General features: G+C 41.8%; 1 protein-coding gene across 8 annotated transcripts in view; it reads right to left on the bottom strand.

The window, feature by feature from the left end:
* The window catches only part of DOCK10 (dedicator of cytokinesis 10), a 1,791,775-nt gene that overhangs the window by 404,260 nt on the left and 1,369,329 nt on the right, over positions 1-18,186 (bottom strand). For all 8 annotated transcript variants that reach the window (XM_085634396.1, XM_085634392.1, XM_085634394.1 and 5 more), the window contains exon 32: positions 10,046-10,221. In XM_085634396.1, the coding sequence (XP_085490522.1) occupies positions 10,046-10,221 (176 nt within the window). The remainder of the gene's footprint in view (positions 1-10,045; positions 10,222-18,186) is intronic.

The following is an 18,186-nucleotide window of genomic DNA, read 5'->3' as shown; positions in this document are numbered from 1 at the left end:
GGAAAGGGAGCATCTGAGAGGGAGTCAGGTGTGACTTTGGCACATTGATAGTGAACCCCAGTGAGTGCAGAAGGTTTGCTTCAATTATTAGGTTTGCTATTGCCTGGAGGTGGGAAATGACTGCTTTGGCGAGCCCTCCTCCAACAGCCAATTATTGAGTTAGGGGAAGACTGGAACACCCAACCTCCGCATAGGAGCTGCAACCACTGCCATCACATTTGTGAACACCCAAGGAGTGCTTTTAAGGTCAAAGTAGAACACAGCAAACTGAAAGTTGACCTTTGCCTACCATAAACCGCAGGTAAGCATGTGAAAATATGAGTCCTGCAAATCTAAAGCTACCATCCAGTCTCTTGCTTCCAGAGCAGACAGAACTTGCGCAAGTGTGTGCATCTTGAATTTCTCCTTTTTCAGGAAGAAATTGAGAGGGAGCAGGTCTTGGTGAAGACGAATGCCTCCATCATTCTTGGGCACTAGAAAATAGAGGGAATTGCAACTACTACCTACTCTTGATACTGTTAATTAGATGTTAATTAGATGTCCATGTGACGAGTTGTCAGCACAGTCCACCATGCATGTTTTATTTTTCTGTGAATTTTACTTAGCTCAAAGGAAAAGGTGGATACTTCCGGTACTTAGATCATTTGGTTTGCGACAATGTCGTTCTGCATTCATGGTCATGCAATACCTTGGGGAAGAACTTGTAATTTTATCTGTTTCGATGTTTTTAAAGTCCATCTTTTCTTGCAGAAAGACCATCTCTACGTGATAATTTGACTTGAATTGTATAACATAACTAATAGTCCTTTTACATGCTGCTGTTCACCCAGTTTCTCCGGTCAATGTATTTCTTTCTAACATGCCATTTTTAACTGTATTTTAATGTTCTTTTTATGATTATTTTTACAAATAGTCGAATAAAGCTTGATTTGATTTGATATGGGCACCCTCACGATGGCTCCTATTGCCAAAAGAGCCAGCACTTCCTAACAGAGCAAGTGGTCTTTCGTCAGCAGGTTGTAAGTGAATGGCATGGATGGAGGGGTAGCCACAAAGGGGAGAGAGTAGTCCATTTGGACTATTTGCAAAACGTAAATGGCTCAATGCTACTGACCACCAGTGGTGCAGGTGATGGAGCATCCTGCCTCCCACTGGATGGCCATGATGGTCATAGCGCAAACTAAGGGGGTTTGGAGGTTGTGGCTGCTGAGGGGCTGGTGAACTGACTCGACATCTGGATGCCTGTCCCACATGGTTCATGGGACCTATGGCTTCAGCCATGAAAAGGCTGGGAAGCCTGTTGCTCATGGTGGCTGGGAGGGTAAGTGTGCAGTTGGAGACCCCTTCTGTGGCCTTGAAAGCGGCAGAAGGCAGACTGAGGGGTGTTGAGGGTCCCTAGCCATGCCCAAGGACCGCACCGTAGCTATGCTGTCCTTAAAGTTCTCCAGCAGGGAGTTCCCCATCTGTCCAAAAAGGCGACAGCCATTAAATGGCTTATCCGAAGGTGAGGCTTGGACATCTCCTTAAAAAAACAGTAGTTATCAGCCTGGAGTAGTGCCGCATGGCCACCGATGATTAATTCGCTCTACCCAGGGAGCTGATCGTGCCAAGTCCACATCATATAGTGTTGCGTCTCTCCTGTAAGCAATTGCTTGGGAGACTATGGCTCAGGCCTCCTCCGAGATGCTGGGCAGCACGTGTGCAGGGAAAATCCATGATTATAATGGGAATATCATCCCAAAAGGCACATGGTGTTCACCAACAGCAGTGCAAGGCTGGTAGAAGAAAGCATCCTCTTTCCAAAGGTATCCAGTTTTTTGGATTCCCTTTCCAGTGTAGTAGCAGGGAATGTGCCAGGGTTGATCCTAGGAGAGGAGCCTTGGACCACACTGATCTCTGGAGTAGGGTTCTAGGTTAGGAAACTGGGGTCCCCAGGCATGGGACGATGAAGGCATGCAATTGTACTCAGCACAGGAGCCCATTTGCAGGGCTTGGACCAGACCCCAAGTAGTACATCAATAAGAGCTTCATTGAATGGGAGTAAGGGCTCAGAGGTGGCGACTCACAGCTGAAGCACCTCAATTTCTCTTGACTGCCTCTGAGGGCAGGTTAAGGTCCAAGACCTCAGCTGTCCTATACACCACCATAGCAAAAGAGACTCCCTCGTCAGTAGCCACAGTAGGAGGAGAGACTAGACCACTGTCAGGCAAAGTGCCTAACCCACTGGCATCTGCCAATTCCTCGTAACAGTTGTCCTCCTTATCTATGGGATGCTGGTAACAACAAGGGTCCTCAGACCTCTCCAATTCCTCTCCCTCTCCAGTCCTATCAATAGTAAAAGGCACTGACTCTGCTCATGAGAACATAGTCCGGGTCAGAGCAGGAACTAGTGTCGAGCAACGCCCAGCCGACTCCGTGTCAGAGTCAGGAATGAGGATGGAGATGTGGGGTGCCATCGGCATTGGAGTGGGCATCAAGGAAGGTCTCAGTCTTGCCAACGGCTCAGCTTTGGATCCAGCAGGAGATCTATGAGGCCCAACTGGCGGCGAGGGCGAACCTGCTGGCAGGGATCCAGTAGGGTCCCCTCCCAGACCTGTGGGGCCCAAAGGTACTCCGGAGGGGTCAGGCTGCCCAAATATGAGGTGCATAGCCTCATAAAATTCTTTGAGGTGGGCGGGTGAAAATCAGGATAGCGAGGAGCGGACTCTGACTCAGGCTCTTCCGAAGCGCGAGGCCTGGAGTACCACTGCTCCCGCTCCTCGCCAGATGACTTCGAGGGGTGCGGTAAAGTTGAAGACCTCTTCGACTTCTTGGATTTTTTGTGGTTGATGGACTTACCCAATTTCCCCGATGACTTGGAGTGCCACGATGATTGCTGGGTGTGGCACTGCAAATCTTCACGGGACCTTCTGCGTATCCGAGAACTTGAGTGTAGCAGAGTCGCCCGACATTGGGCAAAAAGAAGCTTGAGGGATCGCTCCTTCAGCACTTTCAGGTGTATAGGGCAGCAGTCCTCACAGATCTTAGAGTTGTGGTTATGCTCTTAGCACCACAAACACACCAAGTGGGGGTGTGTCACAGACATCTGCCTGTGGCAGGCTCCACATTGTTTGAAACCAGATGGTTTCTTGGGTGATATTCTTCACATCAGGAGTTGACACGAAGTTGCAAAAAGGGTAGCTCAGCCCTGAGACTGGATCAGCGCTCTCTGTCGTGGAAAGGAAAGATCTGACATCAGTTCGCTGGGGTGGTGCCTATATAGGTACAACTCGCGTCACTTTTGGTGTGGAAGATGCCAACGTGGAACCAAACAACTCAACCTACCAGCATGCAGGAGAGCTGCTCAAAAACATCTTCTGGATCCAGTATGACGCCTGGGGATATTCTAAAGCAAGGAAATCCCTGTTTAGAATAAGGCCACTGACTGCATCATATTAGGATATTGGAAGAGTAACCTTTTGAGAAAAGATCAGATCACAGTCTATTATTCCTTGCAATGATGTTAGCTGTGTCAAAATGGGCATCCTGCTAAAAAAAGGCTAAGCTCATTGAAGTGTGTGTTACAGAATGTAATGAGATTAGCAACCCTCCCACCACTAGTTTGTTTATTCCAAGCTCCCAAAATGTCTAAGCCACAAGTAGAGGATTGGTGATGGGCTCAGAAAACTAGCCCTAAAATATGAGTAGGGTAAATGGTCAATTGAAGTTGTGGAGGGGTGTCCCCCATTCCTCTAGGTTAACAGCACCACAAGGTCATATGAAATACAAGTAAATCCTAAGGGCTGTGGGAAAGGGGCATTATGCTGAGAGCCAATTAACCTCCCGGCCCGTGAGCTAAGGAAATGTTGTAATGGGTTTAGAGGCTGAATAAAGCACATCTGTGAGACCAAAAGCAAAACCAAATGTATGCCTGGCAAATACAATTATGCTAGCTCACCATTTACTGAGCCAAGTGAATGAATAAAATGAATGAAATGTCTTCACTGTGGTTGCAGCTAAGATGTAGAAGCTATGATGAACTGCTGCCAAATATCCAATCGCTTTTAGAATTTCTATTATCTGCCATTTACTGAATTAGGCTGTAAAATACTTAGGCCTGGTTACAGCAGATATAGGGCAATTCAGCATTACGAGTTTTGTGAAAACACTGCTGATAAGTGAAAAATATGTCACCTGCTGCAATCATGCAATTTCTTAGGGTAGAATACCATGTATAGTCATGCAGAAACTGGCTTGATGGGTTTCATTTCTGAATATTGTTCCCCAAATATATATAATGCCTTTTATTCTTCCCCTTAAAAACTACCAGTACACTCAGCGATACGCGCAATGGAAATTATGTGATTCGGAAATACAGGAATATTTTAGGGCCATTCGTAATGAGAGCTGTACAGCTTAGATATGAAGTTATCAGGCAGAAAGAGTAGGATTGGAGCTTTGAAAAAGGGGGAGTGGGTGAGGGAGAGCGATAACTACCACAATAGGCCATAAAGTTAAAGACTACTAAGGGAACACAAGCACCCAAACCGGTTTTGCCTAATCTGGGGCTCGTGAGCAGAGAGTAGCTTGAGTGCTACGGCACAGTGTGCACAGGCCCCAAGTCTGGGCATACCCGACTTAAGGTGTCAACTACAACAGCAAGGTGATGGATGAAATGCTTGAATGCCTCTCAGCCATTAATAATCGCTTGGGCAGCATACCAGTCCAATGTTTTTTGGCCATCCTGCCACTCTAGACAGAAGCCCACCTTATGTAAATCAATATCAAACCTACTAGTCATGGCAACAGACTGTGCTGAACTGCCAGGTGAGAGCATGTCCAGAAGAGACAACAAGCAACAAGTTTTGCCTTACTTGGTGCTTGTCAGTAAGATAGTAGTTTGATGTAATACACCAAGTGACAAGGGTCCGGTGCTTACTGTGCCACTGGAACCAATCTGCACTGAACTGATGAATTCCAATCATGGTGAAACCAGTCTTGAATAGCTGGCCTGGCAGTTCAGGCTGGATGTTCCTTTTGCAGCAGAGTCAAGACTGATCTGCCTTTTTTCGGGGTCCGAACTGAGGAGGCCTGGTAGGCAACAGAACAATGGGTTAGAAACCCACTCTGAGCAATTGCCAGTGGCTAGACATTTTGCAAGCATTCCTCCCACCACATGTTGTGTGTTTGATGTAATGCCCAAAGTACCAAGGTTATGCCCAGACATGGGCCCTGTGCTCACTTTTCCACTGGAAACATGCTGACCACCACTGATGAGTCCCAATGAGTGCAAAACCAGTCTTAGGCTGCTGTTCAGGAAGGACCTGGCCTGGCAGTTCGCCTGGACTGTTCCTATTTGAGCAGGGCCAAGACTGATTTGCATACAGCTGGGTCCAAACTGAAGAAGGGTGGTGAGCAAAAGAACGATGGGTGTGTATGCTGCCCGGAGCGATTGTCAGTGGTTAGACTTATTGAAAGCATTTCTCCCATCACCTTTTGTGTGTTTAATGCACTCTTTTGTGGGCACATACCAGGGCTTCAATTGAGGCCTCTAATCCTCCATATTAGATTCTGTTTGTTATAATTGTGCTGCTCTCTCGAATTAAGCTAAGGAGACAAGGTTAAATTTTAGCATCATATTTAAAGTTCTTTTATATTTATAGAGCTTTTTAAAAGTTTACATTTTGCTTTTCTTTATATGTATACTGCATTACTCTGATAATGTTATTTAATTTGTTTAACAATCACAGACCCCCTGAGGAGGCACTGTTCTACGTCCAATCCTTAATGAAGGCATGTTGTGGAAAGGGAAGATTTTGCATTGTTCACAACTGCGCATAGATGGCATACCCATACTGATGTTTATATGTGTCATTTGTTGCTTTCGAAAATTAATAAAAGTGATTTTATTAACTCTAAATAAGGCAAAAACCAGATCATACAGCCCGTTGAAGGAGCTATGAACTCCTGGATGGTATGAGATTAATTCTTGCAAGGGTAAAGGGAATTCCAGAGGTTTTTTTCCCTGAGCTTCTGGAGGTGAACATTGTTTCAAAAGTCAGAATTCACTTTTTTGTGCTCCAAGGGCAAAGGTGGTATTGAATTCAGGGGTGTGCCTGTGGAAGCAGAGTCAGCTGCCATAGGACATGCATTTCATGGTATTCTATCGCTTTTTTGGCAGTTAAATAAATAATGGGACACATTTCTAGAAAACAAAGGGGCATATTTACAAGGGCTTTATCTCTGCTTTTTTGGCTTACAAAGCCAAAAAAGCGGAGATAAAACCAGCGCCCTATTTACAAGAGGGTGCTAACATGCATAATCGCATGTTAGCACCCTTTTTCCCAACACCTCACTTTGCATCTCCAATGAGATGCAAAGTGGGCGTTACTGGGCGTACCCAAGATGGACTACCTTGCAAATATAGCTGATGTTTACATCGCGATATTTACAAGGCAGCCCACATGATTTTAGCACACATTAGATTTTGGCGAAAACGTCTGTTTTCGCCAAAACCTAACGTCTGCTAAAATCCTGATTTAGCCATCCCTAACATAGGGGGTGGATTATGCTGATACGACACTGTGGGTCGTATTAGGAAGGTTATCGCCTTTTGCAGGGAACATCGCTGGAAAACCAGCGATGTTCCCTGCAAAAGGGCGATAACCTCGCTATCTCTGGAATTTTTATCGCCCTGGAGTAACACGTTGTTAATAACGTGCTACCAGGGCAATAAATACCAGAGACAGCCTGCGATAATATAATTATCGCTAAGCACGGCCAGCGATAATTATCGCTGGCCGTTTTTAATATGCCCCAAAGTTATCGTTGGGAGTGAAAGGCGGTCATGAGTGTTTTTCAAGAAGCCATTCTCAAAGTGTTCTTCCTCAGTCGGAACAATCAAATATTAGTGCTTTAATGTTTAAAGCTTGACATTTGTTTCTGACTTAACTTTTGGCAGGGTCGCAGACATACCACTTGCTTATGCATTTTCTCGCTAGGCACAGAAACCCATTCATAAAAGAATCCATAAGTTTAACGGACTAAAGTGATGAAGCTGCAGGGTTGGGCTGGCCCATAGGGCAATCTGGTAAGGCCCGAATGCCTGTTTTTGGTCAGGGGTGCCCGAATTTGCTGTTGATTTCCCTAATATTGCCACAAACACTGTCTGATGCAAGCACAAATTCATCCAGTATCCCATACTTTGCTAAAAAACCTATACAGCTGTCTTTCCAAGTTCAAAACTGCCCTGATGCATATTTAGTCCCCTTTTTTTTAGCTTTCCGATTCGCTAATGTGGGCCACTTTTATTTTGGTCCCCAGGCCTATTTTTGGTCCCAGTCCGACTCCGTAAGGTTGCATTACTCTCCCTCTCCAGGATTTAATTGTAGCTAGGGTTGGATGAGAACCGATGACTGGGCTAGAGTGTGTTTAAGGTCTTTAGAATAATATATATTTTATAGGTATTGTATATAATTTTAAATTACATTTTAAATTACATTTTGATTGTTTTATGGATTAAATCTGTATGGATTATCTGCGTATACAGTTTTAAAAAACGAAGATATATGTAATTCTCTCATTTTATATATTGAGTGGATGATCACTATTTAATCAGAACTTGAATAGCAAAAATGCGAGTGGCTAAATGTTGAGACATTAACTGATTCAGAAGACTTACACCAAGGCCAGAGAGTGAGATGACCTTCATTCTCCTTCACCCCTTTAGTCCTATGGGCAACCAGGCCGGACAGGAGTGTATTTGATTCATTCACAGGAAACAAGCTCTTTAGAAATGGGATAAGTCTCAAGTGAAGATGTGTGGGGCACAGTGGCATTGTCTCTAGTAAGATGATGCCAGGTCTGGTGGCTAGGTGGACTAATTAATGTATACTCTGCACAGATCTGTGTTTCATTGACCCAGTCCTCACGGGTCCACTGAACCTCCGCAGAGGTCGATAAAAGGAGTACCACTGAGTTCAATAACAATGAATATATGTAATTTCAGTGCTATGATACCGTTGTGGGTGCTTTACAAATACTTACATTATGATGCTGTAGTATGTTTTGGAATAGGCATACAGGGAGAGGAATTCTACATCTCAGTCCGGTGTATGAAATATGGGCAGCCGCTCCCCGTGCAAGTAAGACCGGTAGGGCGGTGGGGCCGGGAGGGGGGATTTTGAGGGACGATGACGAGAGAAAATTGATTATTTATTTAATTTTCCCTTGGCATCGTCTGTCGAAATCCCCCCATGGACCCACCGCCCCACCGCTTTTACCTGCATGGGCCGCGGCAGATAATGGCACTTTTTGTCCAGGGCACAGAGGGGAAATTAACTTCTTGTGATGAGGGTCAGGACAGAGTGGGACAAAACAACGGCATCTCAGCAGTGTAGTTCTAGTTTACCATGATAGAGAAAAGACCTCACAGCTGGGCTGCTATACTCTTACAGCATTCCTACATCTCAGAAGGTATACTATACATTCAATGAAAAACAGTGTGCCTGTTAAGGAGAAGGGCACACTTTCAGTAATACAGAATTTGCGCTTCTTATAAGCAGAGGTAGGCTTTTACAGGCACTTTTACACTGCATGCACTTTGTACTGGGGTGAATAACCAAGTATACAAAGAATTAGAACATGCTGGTTTCTCTGCACACAACCTTCCTTATTGGCGTGGGGAATAACTGATTTACATTTTTTATACGTTTAAAAACATATTCACAAAGACACATTTTGTCGTACACATTAGTTAACAAATTAAGTTACCTTTTTTACACATACCAAGAATGTTACCAAGCGATTCCGAGCAGGAGTAAATGCATTTATTAGTACAGATTTTTCTATCGCGACTGCAAAGAAATCGGCAGTTAAATGCCACACTAGGCCGGGCGTGGGAATTGGATGGGCTAAGACACAGGTTGCATAAGCAATTTGGGAACATGTGCATTTGTGGGAATTCAAAACCTCCCCTGTGACCACTTTCCGACCTGCAAAGGCAGGGAAGCAGCCGATCCCCAGATTAGGTGGGAGTGGAGGGAAAGATCTTTCTCCACTGGGAGAAAAAATATTTTCCACCTGTAGAAAAACGCGCATGCGCAAGGAAGGCTTAATTTACCCTGTGTGTAGATCTCCGCTGTGAAAAACTATGGACAGGGGAACAAAAGTCTTCCAGAAAAAGTCACATGCCATTCGCAGAAGTATGCCTTGAAAATTGTGCATGGGAATATTTGTGATTAGAAGGCAGAGGCATACATTGCTACATGTACATTTCCCATTTTATTTCGTGACTAGGGCCCACAATAATTTATCTTGAAAACATCTATTTAGCAAGATATCACGTGACCCTTTCAATGCATGACTTACCACATAGTATCAGGGTTAAATGAAAACTGTTTAGCTAAAATAACAATCTTAGGGGCATATTAACAACGGCCAGCGATAATTATCACTGGCCGTGCTTAGCGATAATTATATTATCGCAGGCTATCTCTGGTATTTATCACCCTGGTATCGCGTTATTAACAGCGCGTTACTCCAGGGCGATACAAATTCCAGAGATAGCGAGGTTATCGCCCTTTTGCAGGGAACATCGCTGGTTTTCCAGCGATGTTCCCTGCAAAAGGGCGATAACCTTGCTGATACAACCAACAGGGTTGTATCAGCAGAATCCACCCCCTATGTTAGGGATGGCTAAGTCAGGATTTTAGCAGACGTTAGGTTTTGGCGAAAACGGCCGTTTTCGCCAAAATCTATTGTGTGCTAAAATCGTGTGGGCTGCCTTGTAAATATCGCGATGTAAACATCAGCGATATTTGCAAGGTAGTCCATCTTGGGTACGCCCAGTAACGCCCACTTTGTATCTCATTGGAGATGCAAAGAGAGGCGTTGGGAAAAAGGGTGCTAACATGCGATTATGCTTATTAACACCCTCTTGTAAATAGGGCGCTGGTTTTATCTCCGCTTTTTTGGCTTTGTAAGCCAAAAAAGCGGAGATAAAGCCCTTGTAAATATGCCCCTTGGTCTCAGGTCCAATATGAAATATTAATATTAAAAGGCTTACCTTGTCTGCATATCTATCATCAAAGGAGTGTTTTGCCATTATGTTTCGGAGAACGGCTAATGCAATATGTCTTACATCCTGGTCTTCTTGCATTGCCAGAGCAACTTCCCGCAATAACAGACCAATCAAAAAGTGTTTGCGACAAAACTCATTGGTCAGGGTGTACTCCGGCATATCTTTTAAAAAAAACAAGCCAACCTATATTAGTTTTTTCCAAATGAAAATGTACTTAGAATAAACTTCTGCATTGTTATAATAAATTTAAATTAGATGTGGAAAAGCAGACACTTTGATATGAAAGACACATGGTCACATGTATACAGAATGTACTCACGAAACAGCAATATCACTGATATGGATTTATACTTTATGTAGGCATATTTCAACTAAATTATCAGAACATGCTAGAACAGCTACATTATTCACTGCAGATCACAGGATTGCTTGGTTACATTGGTAATAGCTTTTGTCTCTTCATAGAAGTTTCAACTAGCTATTGCCTGCCCGTTAAAGGTTTAACTTTGTATTAATTGACAAACACCTCACATAAGCGTGCGTGAATTACATACTGCATGCTTACCCACAAGAAATGCTCGGTATTCCCTAAAATAGGTGACTTACACTCGCTTCTGTAACCCTACTCATGCATATTTGCGTCATGCATAACCTACTCCCGCAAAGCACGATTTCTGTTATTTCTTCTTTTCCCTATTAAAGCATTTTTTCCATGGATGTCATCCCCTCATACACACTTTTACTAATTTTCAAAAAGGTCGGTGTGTTTGATCTATTTCCACCTAAGTCATGCTTAATTCATTTAGGTTTAAGGTAGGTTGTTCTTGGAGTGTAGTCAGTGTATTTAAAACCATTTGCCAGTGCTCTACTGATTTGAGGACATTCACAAAATATGCATTCCATATCCTTGTTCACTCCTTACAGTTCCCTTTTCTGTGGTTATATCTCTTAGTACTTACTGACATAAACACTTCCATTGGCCATACTTCCATGTGTCAAACTTCCAAGCAGCAAAAGTAACATAGACATTTTGGACTTTCATCAAGTATATGTTATACATCTCTGCCTTTTAAGACATCTTGGTTAACGATATGTAACTTCCAACCTTTCCAGAAGTAAGTTAAAGATTATTTCTTAAAAGCTTTTGGAATCAACCCTGTATGAATTGCTAATGTTGTATGTGGCAATCAAACATGTGGATGAAAGGGTGTTTGAGATATCTGGTTAAAAGATGAAAATTCCAACTGAAAGATAACTAATCAGAGGTTCATCCAGTGCCATAGGAAATGCTCTATCAGGAGTTAATTGTTTGACAGACAGAAAGACCGTTTGTTTTATGCACTACCATTTCAATCAAGATGACAGTTTTTGGAGTGGCATCTCATGTCACTGGTCCAAGTAGGTTAGTGTCGTAATATTTTGTCAGTTTCATGACCAGCTAGAATAATACCTACAGCATGATATATAGGTGCTAATTTTGCACAGTAAATTGCGTAAGTCTGATATCCTTAGTGTAGGAAGATGAGTTACTAGTAGGTGCAGGTAGGTACCTACAGTTGTAATAATACCACAATCACTAATACGGTACAGTCAAGTCTTAATAAAATAATCCTTGGTCAACCCTTGGTAGCTTGGCAGATGAGCAGTCAGGCTTAACGTAGGAGACAGGTGTGTAAAGCACTTAATATCACCAAAAGACTAAATAATTAAAAGACACAACAGAATAAAAACCCGACACCACTTTATGAAAATATGGAATATTTCTATCTTGAAAATGACACCAAAACGACAAACATCCAACATAAAGAACCAGAGATATGAATTTTTAAGGATGAAATTGCAGTATAGCGCCTCAAAGCATAAAGCAGCACCACAGCTATCTGGCCGCGCTGGACCGGGTTAAATCTGAATGTTCAAGCTGACCTTGATGGAGTGCAGGTCGAATACAATCCCAGGTAAGTCCTGTTGAAGTTTTACCTTCGGTACAAAAGGGTGTGGTGATGGACGGAGCATCAGAACCAATCAAACACTCACACCCAGTCAACAGATCTGGGTTTGATCCATCACCGTTCTTTGGCCCACTCTGCCACCCCAGTTCAGACATGGCCATATGCAAATCAGTCTGACCCTGTGCCTCATGGGAACAGTCCAGCCCGTACTGCCAAGCCATGCCTTCCCTGGACCGGAAACAAGCTTCCTAGGACCAGTTTCTGGCATTTCAGCCGTCTTCAGCCAGGCTTGCTTGAATCCAGTGGCAAAGTGAGCAAGGGACTCACATCTGAGCATACCCTGCCAACTTATGGTGAACAGAGCGGTACAAAAGGGGGTGGTGATGGACGGAGCATCAGCACCAATCAAACACTCACACCTAGGCACAGGGTCAAGACTGATTTGCATATGGCTGGGTTCAAACTGGAACGGCATGGTGAGCTAAAAAACGATGGATTTAGGCCCAGATCTCTGTACTGGGGTGAATGTATGACATTGTTCTGCATTCTGTCCATCAATTGTTGTTTTTACATTTGTCACCCCGAGTGGGAAGGGTATGCCCAGACGTGGGTCCCTTGCTCTCCATGCCACTGGAATCAAGCTATCCTGGCTAAAGAGGGGTAAAACCCCAAAACCGGCAATAGGATGCTTGTTTCCAGTCCAGGGAGGACCTGGCTTGGCAGTTCGGGCTGGACTGTTCCCATGAGGCACTGGGTCAAGACTGATTTGCATATCACTAGGTTCAAACTGGAACGGCATGGTGAGCAAAAAAACGATGGATTTAGGTCCAGATCTCGGTACAGGGGTGAATGTATGACATTGTTCTGCATTCTGTCCGAATGTCTGACAGAATATCGACGGACAGAAAATCGACCTACAAAAATATCGACACAAAAATATCGATGACAAGAATATCGAGATCCTATCTACAACATGGTAAGTACAAAAATATCGAAAATAAAATATAGAATGTCAAAAATATCGTTATTAAAAATAGAAAGTATTTTTTAGTTAAAAAAAATATGTAAAATAAACCAAATAATACTTATAAATAAAAGAAACATAATTAAATATATGTTATAATGTTTAAAATTAATAATTAATATATATAATGTAATAAAACATTAATTAAACATATACATATAATATATAATATATATACTTACTTAATAATACATTTTAATAATTGTTTTAATAACTTATAACTTGTTAAAAATTATTATAAATTACAAATACATCATACACATAAAACAATAACATGAATAAAAAGTAAATAATTATATATAACACATTTAAAAAATTACATTTAATTTGAATATTGTTAAAATTAATTATATATTACATTAGCTAAAATAATACAAAATATATTAAATAGCACCGACAATAAAACTACTATTCCAGCTCCAAAAATAAACAGTAAAGAAAATGTTGGATAGCGTAGAGCTAAAAATTACTATTTCCACTCCAGGGAGTGTAACAATAGGGAAAGTGTTGGATAGCGTAGGGGTAAAAATTACTATTCCCACTCCAGAGAGTGCAACAGTAGGGAAAGTGTTGGATAGCGGAGGGGTAAAAATTACTATTCCAACTCCAGAGAGTGCAACAGTAGGGAAAGTGTTGGATAGCGTAGGGGTAAAAATTACTATTCCAACTCCACAGAGTGCAACAGTAGGGAAAGTGTTGAATAGCGTAGGGGTAAAAATTACTATTCCCACTCCACAGAGTGCAACAGTAGGGAAAGTGTTGGATAGGCTAGGGGTAAAAATTACTATTCCCACTCCAGAGACTGCAACAGTAGGGAAAGTGTTGGATAGCGTTGGGGTAAAAATTACTATTCCCACTCCAGAGAGTGCAACAGTAGGGAAAGTGTTGGATAGCGTAGGGGTAAAAATTACTATTCCCACTCCAGAGAGTGCAACAGTAGGGAAAGTGTTGGATAGTGTAGGGTTAAAAATTACTATTCCAACTCCAGAGAGTGCAACAGTAGGGAAAATGTTGGATAGCGAAGGGGAAAAAATTACTATTCCCACTCCAGAGAGTGCAACAGTAGGGAAAGTGTTGGATAGCGTAGGGGTAAAAATTACTATTCCAACTCCAGAGAGTGCAACAGTAGGGAAAGTGTTGGATAGTGTAGGGGTACAAATTACTATTCCAACTCCAGAGAGTGCAACAGTAGGGAAAGTGTTGGATAGTGTAAGGGTAAAAATTACTATTCCAACTCCAGAGAGTGCAACAGTAGGGAAAGTGTTGGATAGCGTAGGGGTAAAAATTACTATTCGCACTCCAGAGAGTGCAACAGTAGGGAAAGTGTTGGATAGTGTAGGGGTAAAAATTACTATTCCAACTCCACAGAGTGCAACAGTAGGGAAAGTGTTGGATAGCGACGGGGTAAAAATTACTATTCCAACTCCAAAGAGTGCAACAGAAGGGAAAGTGTTGGATAGCGTAGGGGTAAAAATTACTATTCCCTCTCCAGAGAGTGCAACAGTAGGGAAAGTGTTGGATAGCGTAGGGGTAAAAATTACTATTCCAACTCCAGAGAATGCAACAATACGGAAAGTGTTGGATAGCGTAGGGATAAAATTTACTATTCCAACTCCAGAGGGTGCAACAGTGGGGAAAGTGTTGGATAGCGTAGAAGTTAAAAATAACATAGTTATAAATAAAATAATTATTTAAAATAATTAGTGATTTAATTATTAAATAACTCAAAATTATTTACAAATACCAATAAATAATTATTACAAACATAACTACCAAAGAATAATTAATTAACAATACATTAATAATAAATACCAATAAATAATAATTAATAAATATCAATTACCAAATAATAAATATTAAACGATAAAATATTTTTCATAACCAAAAACATATGAATTATTAAAAAGTAAATACCAATTAAAATATATTTAACCATTTAAAAAAATATATACCGCAAAATAATAATTATGAAACATTAATTACCAATTAAAAAATATTGAACTATTAAATATTTTTCATACGCCAAAATAATAAATATTACACATTAATTACCAATTAATAATTACTTATTAATATATTAATTAGAAATATCAATGCATAATATTTAATTATATTTAATTCACAATTAATCATTAATCAACAATTAATTATTTTTCATAACCAAAATATTATAATTTAAAATATTTACCAATTAATAATTATTGTCCAATTAATTCATTATCAATACCCAACAACTAATTTAATAATTACTTAATTAGATTTCAATTACTTCCAACACTATTCCCCTATAAACGCACAACACACTCCACTAATAAAATAATACACTTAACATAATTATCAATTAATCAACTAATTAAAACTAATTGCCAATTAATACAAATTAATTACCAATTAATACTTAATTAACAATAATATAATTATCAATACCAATAAATGAAAATAAATTATTAATTAATTACAATTAAATTACTTCCCACCCTATTCCCCAATAAACCCACAACCCGCTACAGAACTTAAACGCAAAAATTTATTAATATCAATTTATAATTCCTAAAAATGTATAATTAATTCCATATAATTAAATTACTTCCCACCCTATTCCCCTATAAACCCACAACCCGCTACAGAACTTAAACGCAAAAAATAATTAAAATTAATTTATAATTCCTAAAAATGTATAATTAATTCCATATAATTAAATTACTTCCCACCCTATTCCCCTATAAACCCACAACCCGCTACGGTACTAAAACACAAAATTGACTTAAAAAACCATTGTTAACATATAAAAATTGTATACATATATGTTAAAACCAGTAGAACACTTAACTAAAAACATATAACACATACATATTAAATACATAATAAAATACATAACAATAATATAAATATCGATATTAGTAACATCAATATTAGTAAAATCGATATATTTGATGTCGATATTACTAACTTCGATATTACTAACATCGATATTAAAATACTTACCTTAGGATCGATATTCTGTCCATAGATATTATTGACATCGATATTCTGTCCCATCGATATTAAAAACTCGATATTTGTGTAGGTAGATATTTTAGTTTCGATATTTTGGCTGCTCACCATTCTGTCCATCAATTGTTGTTTTTGCATTTGTCACCCCGAGTGGGAAGGGTATGCCCAGACGTGGGTCCCTTGCTCTCCATGCCACTGGAATCAAGGTATCCTGGCTGAAGAGGGGTGAAACCCCGAAACCGGTCCTAGGATGCTTGTTTCCAGTCCAGGGAGGACCTGGCTTGGCAGTTCGGGCTGGACTGTTCCCATGAGGCACAGGGTCAAGACTGATTTGCATATGGCTGGGTTCAAACTGGAACGGCATGGTGAGCAAAAAAACGATGGATTTAGGCCCAGATCTCTGTACTGGGGTGAATGTATGACATTGTTCTGCATTCTGTCCATCAATTGTTGTTTTTGCATTTGTCACCCCGAGTGGGAAAGGTATGCCCAGACGTGGGTCCCTTGCTCTCCATGCCACTGGAATCAAGGTATCCTGGCTCAAGAGGGGTGAAACCCCGAAACCGGTCCTAGGATGCTTGGTTCCAGTCCAGGGAGGACCTGGCTTGGCAGTTCGGGCTGGACTGTTCCCATGAGGCACAGGGTCAAGACTGATTTGCATATGGCTGGGTTCAAACTGGAACGGCATGGTGAGCAAAAAAACGATGGATTTAGGCCCAGATCTCTGTACTGGGATGAATGTATGACATTGTTCTGCATTCTGTCCATCAATTGTTGTTTTTGCATTTGTCACCCCGAGTGGGAAGGGTATGGCCAGACGTGGGTCCCTTGCTCTCCATGGCTCTGGAATCAAGCTATCCTGGCTGAAGAGGGGTGAAACCCCGAAACCGGTTCTAGGATGCTTTTTCCAGTCCAGGGAGGACCTGGCTTGGCAGTTCGGGCTGGACTGTTCCCATGAGGCACAGGGTCAAGACTGATTTGCATATGGCTGGGTTCAAACTGGAACGGCATGGTGAGCAAATAAACGATGGATTTAGGCCCAGATCTCTGTACTGGGGTGAATGTATGACATTGTTCTGCATTCTGTCCATCAATTGTTGTTTTTGAAGTTTTACCTTCTCCATAATTGTGCCAAGAGTCCTGTTTGCAGGGAAGACGGTCACCGGTAGCAAGGAGAGCGTCGCTGACAGTGGTCTGAGGGGTGCGCAGAGCAGCTGGGCATCACAGACAGACAGGCTGGAGCCTCGCAATCGTGAGCAGGGACACTTGCTGTGTGAAGAGACAAACTTACAGCAGGTTTCCGATGCAAATGAGCCTGATCGTGTTAGCGAAGAGCCCAAAACCTTGATTTTAAGGGCTACAGAGCCACCCAAGGGCCCACGACCTGAAAGGTGCATCTTGGGGGTCAGGAACTTGTTGCAGATGGGTCCAGGAGCTGTAGTCCAGTTGGTTATTGGTTCCTTTGGAGGATATAAGTGTCTTCTAGCACTGTCCAAGGGTTCAGAAGCTCTGGATTGCCACTGGGGGCTAGGACTCAATCTCCCACAGTGCACCTGTGCAGAGCAGGAAAATCTAGGTGTATCTTATCAGCTGGAGTAGTTATCTATTTGGGCTGTTACAGGTGGCTTCTACCAGCACTTTTATACCTGTTGTTGTTTAGGGAGTCCACTTCTAATCCTTTAAGACAGGCACAGTCCGTTCTTGCGTTAGGCATTCTGGGCTGGCAAGAGTGGGGGCACACCCCAAACAATGGGGTTTAAGTTGCCACCTTCTGCTATTACCATTTCCTGGGAAGTGTGGCATATTTTTGACCCAAAAGGAACTAGTCTCTAAAGATGAAAATGGAGACATTCCCTCTTTGGAGTGCCTGTCAGGCTAACCCAACCCACAGGTGTGGCTAACATTTCCCTACACTCACCTTCCAGCCCTCTCCTAATCTAATTAGGGGGTGATCCCATCTGGCTGGGGATCAAGGAAGTGGCTTTTGGCGTGGGTCCTGTGATATCTGTTGTTCTACCTTTGAAGTTCAGTTTATCTCCCCGGCCTCCTTTCTTCTGCAAGAAGCAAATCTCTTTCCACCAAATGGCTGTATTGTTTCAGCCCCAGGCCTCTTCACACCTACTCAGGAGCAGCTTGGCTCAGGCTGTCAGAGGATGGCC

Source organism: Triturus cristatus, chromosome 11, assembly GCF_964204655.1.
Source record: "Triturus cristatus chromosome 11, aTriCri1.1, whole genome shotgun sequence".
Taxonomy (NCBI): Eukaryota; Metazoa; Chordata; class Amphibia; order Caudata; family Salamandridae; genus Triturus; species Triturus cristatus.
This window is presented reverse-complemented; position numbering and strand designations above follow the sequence as displayed.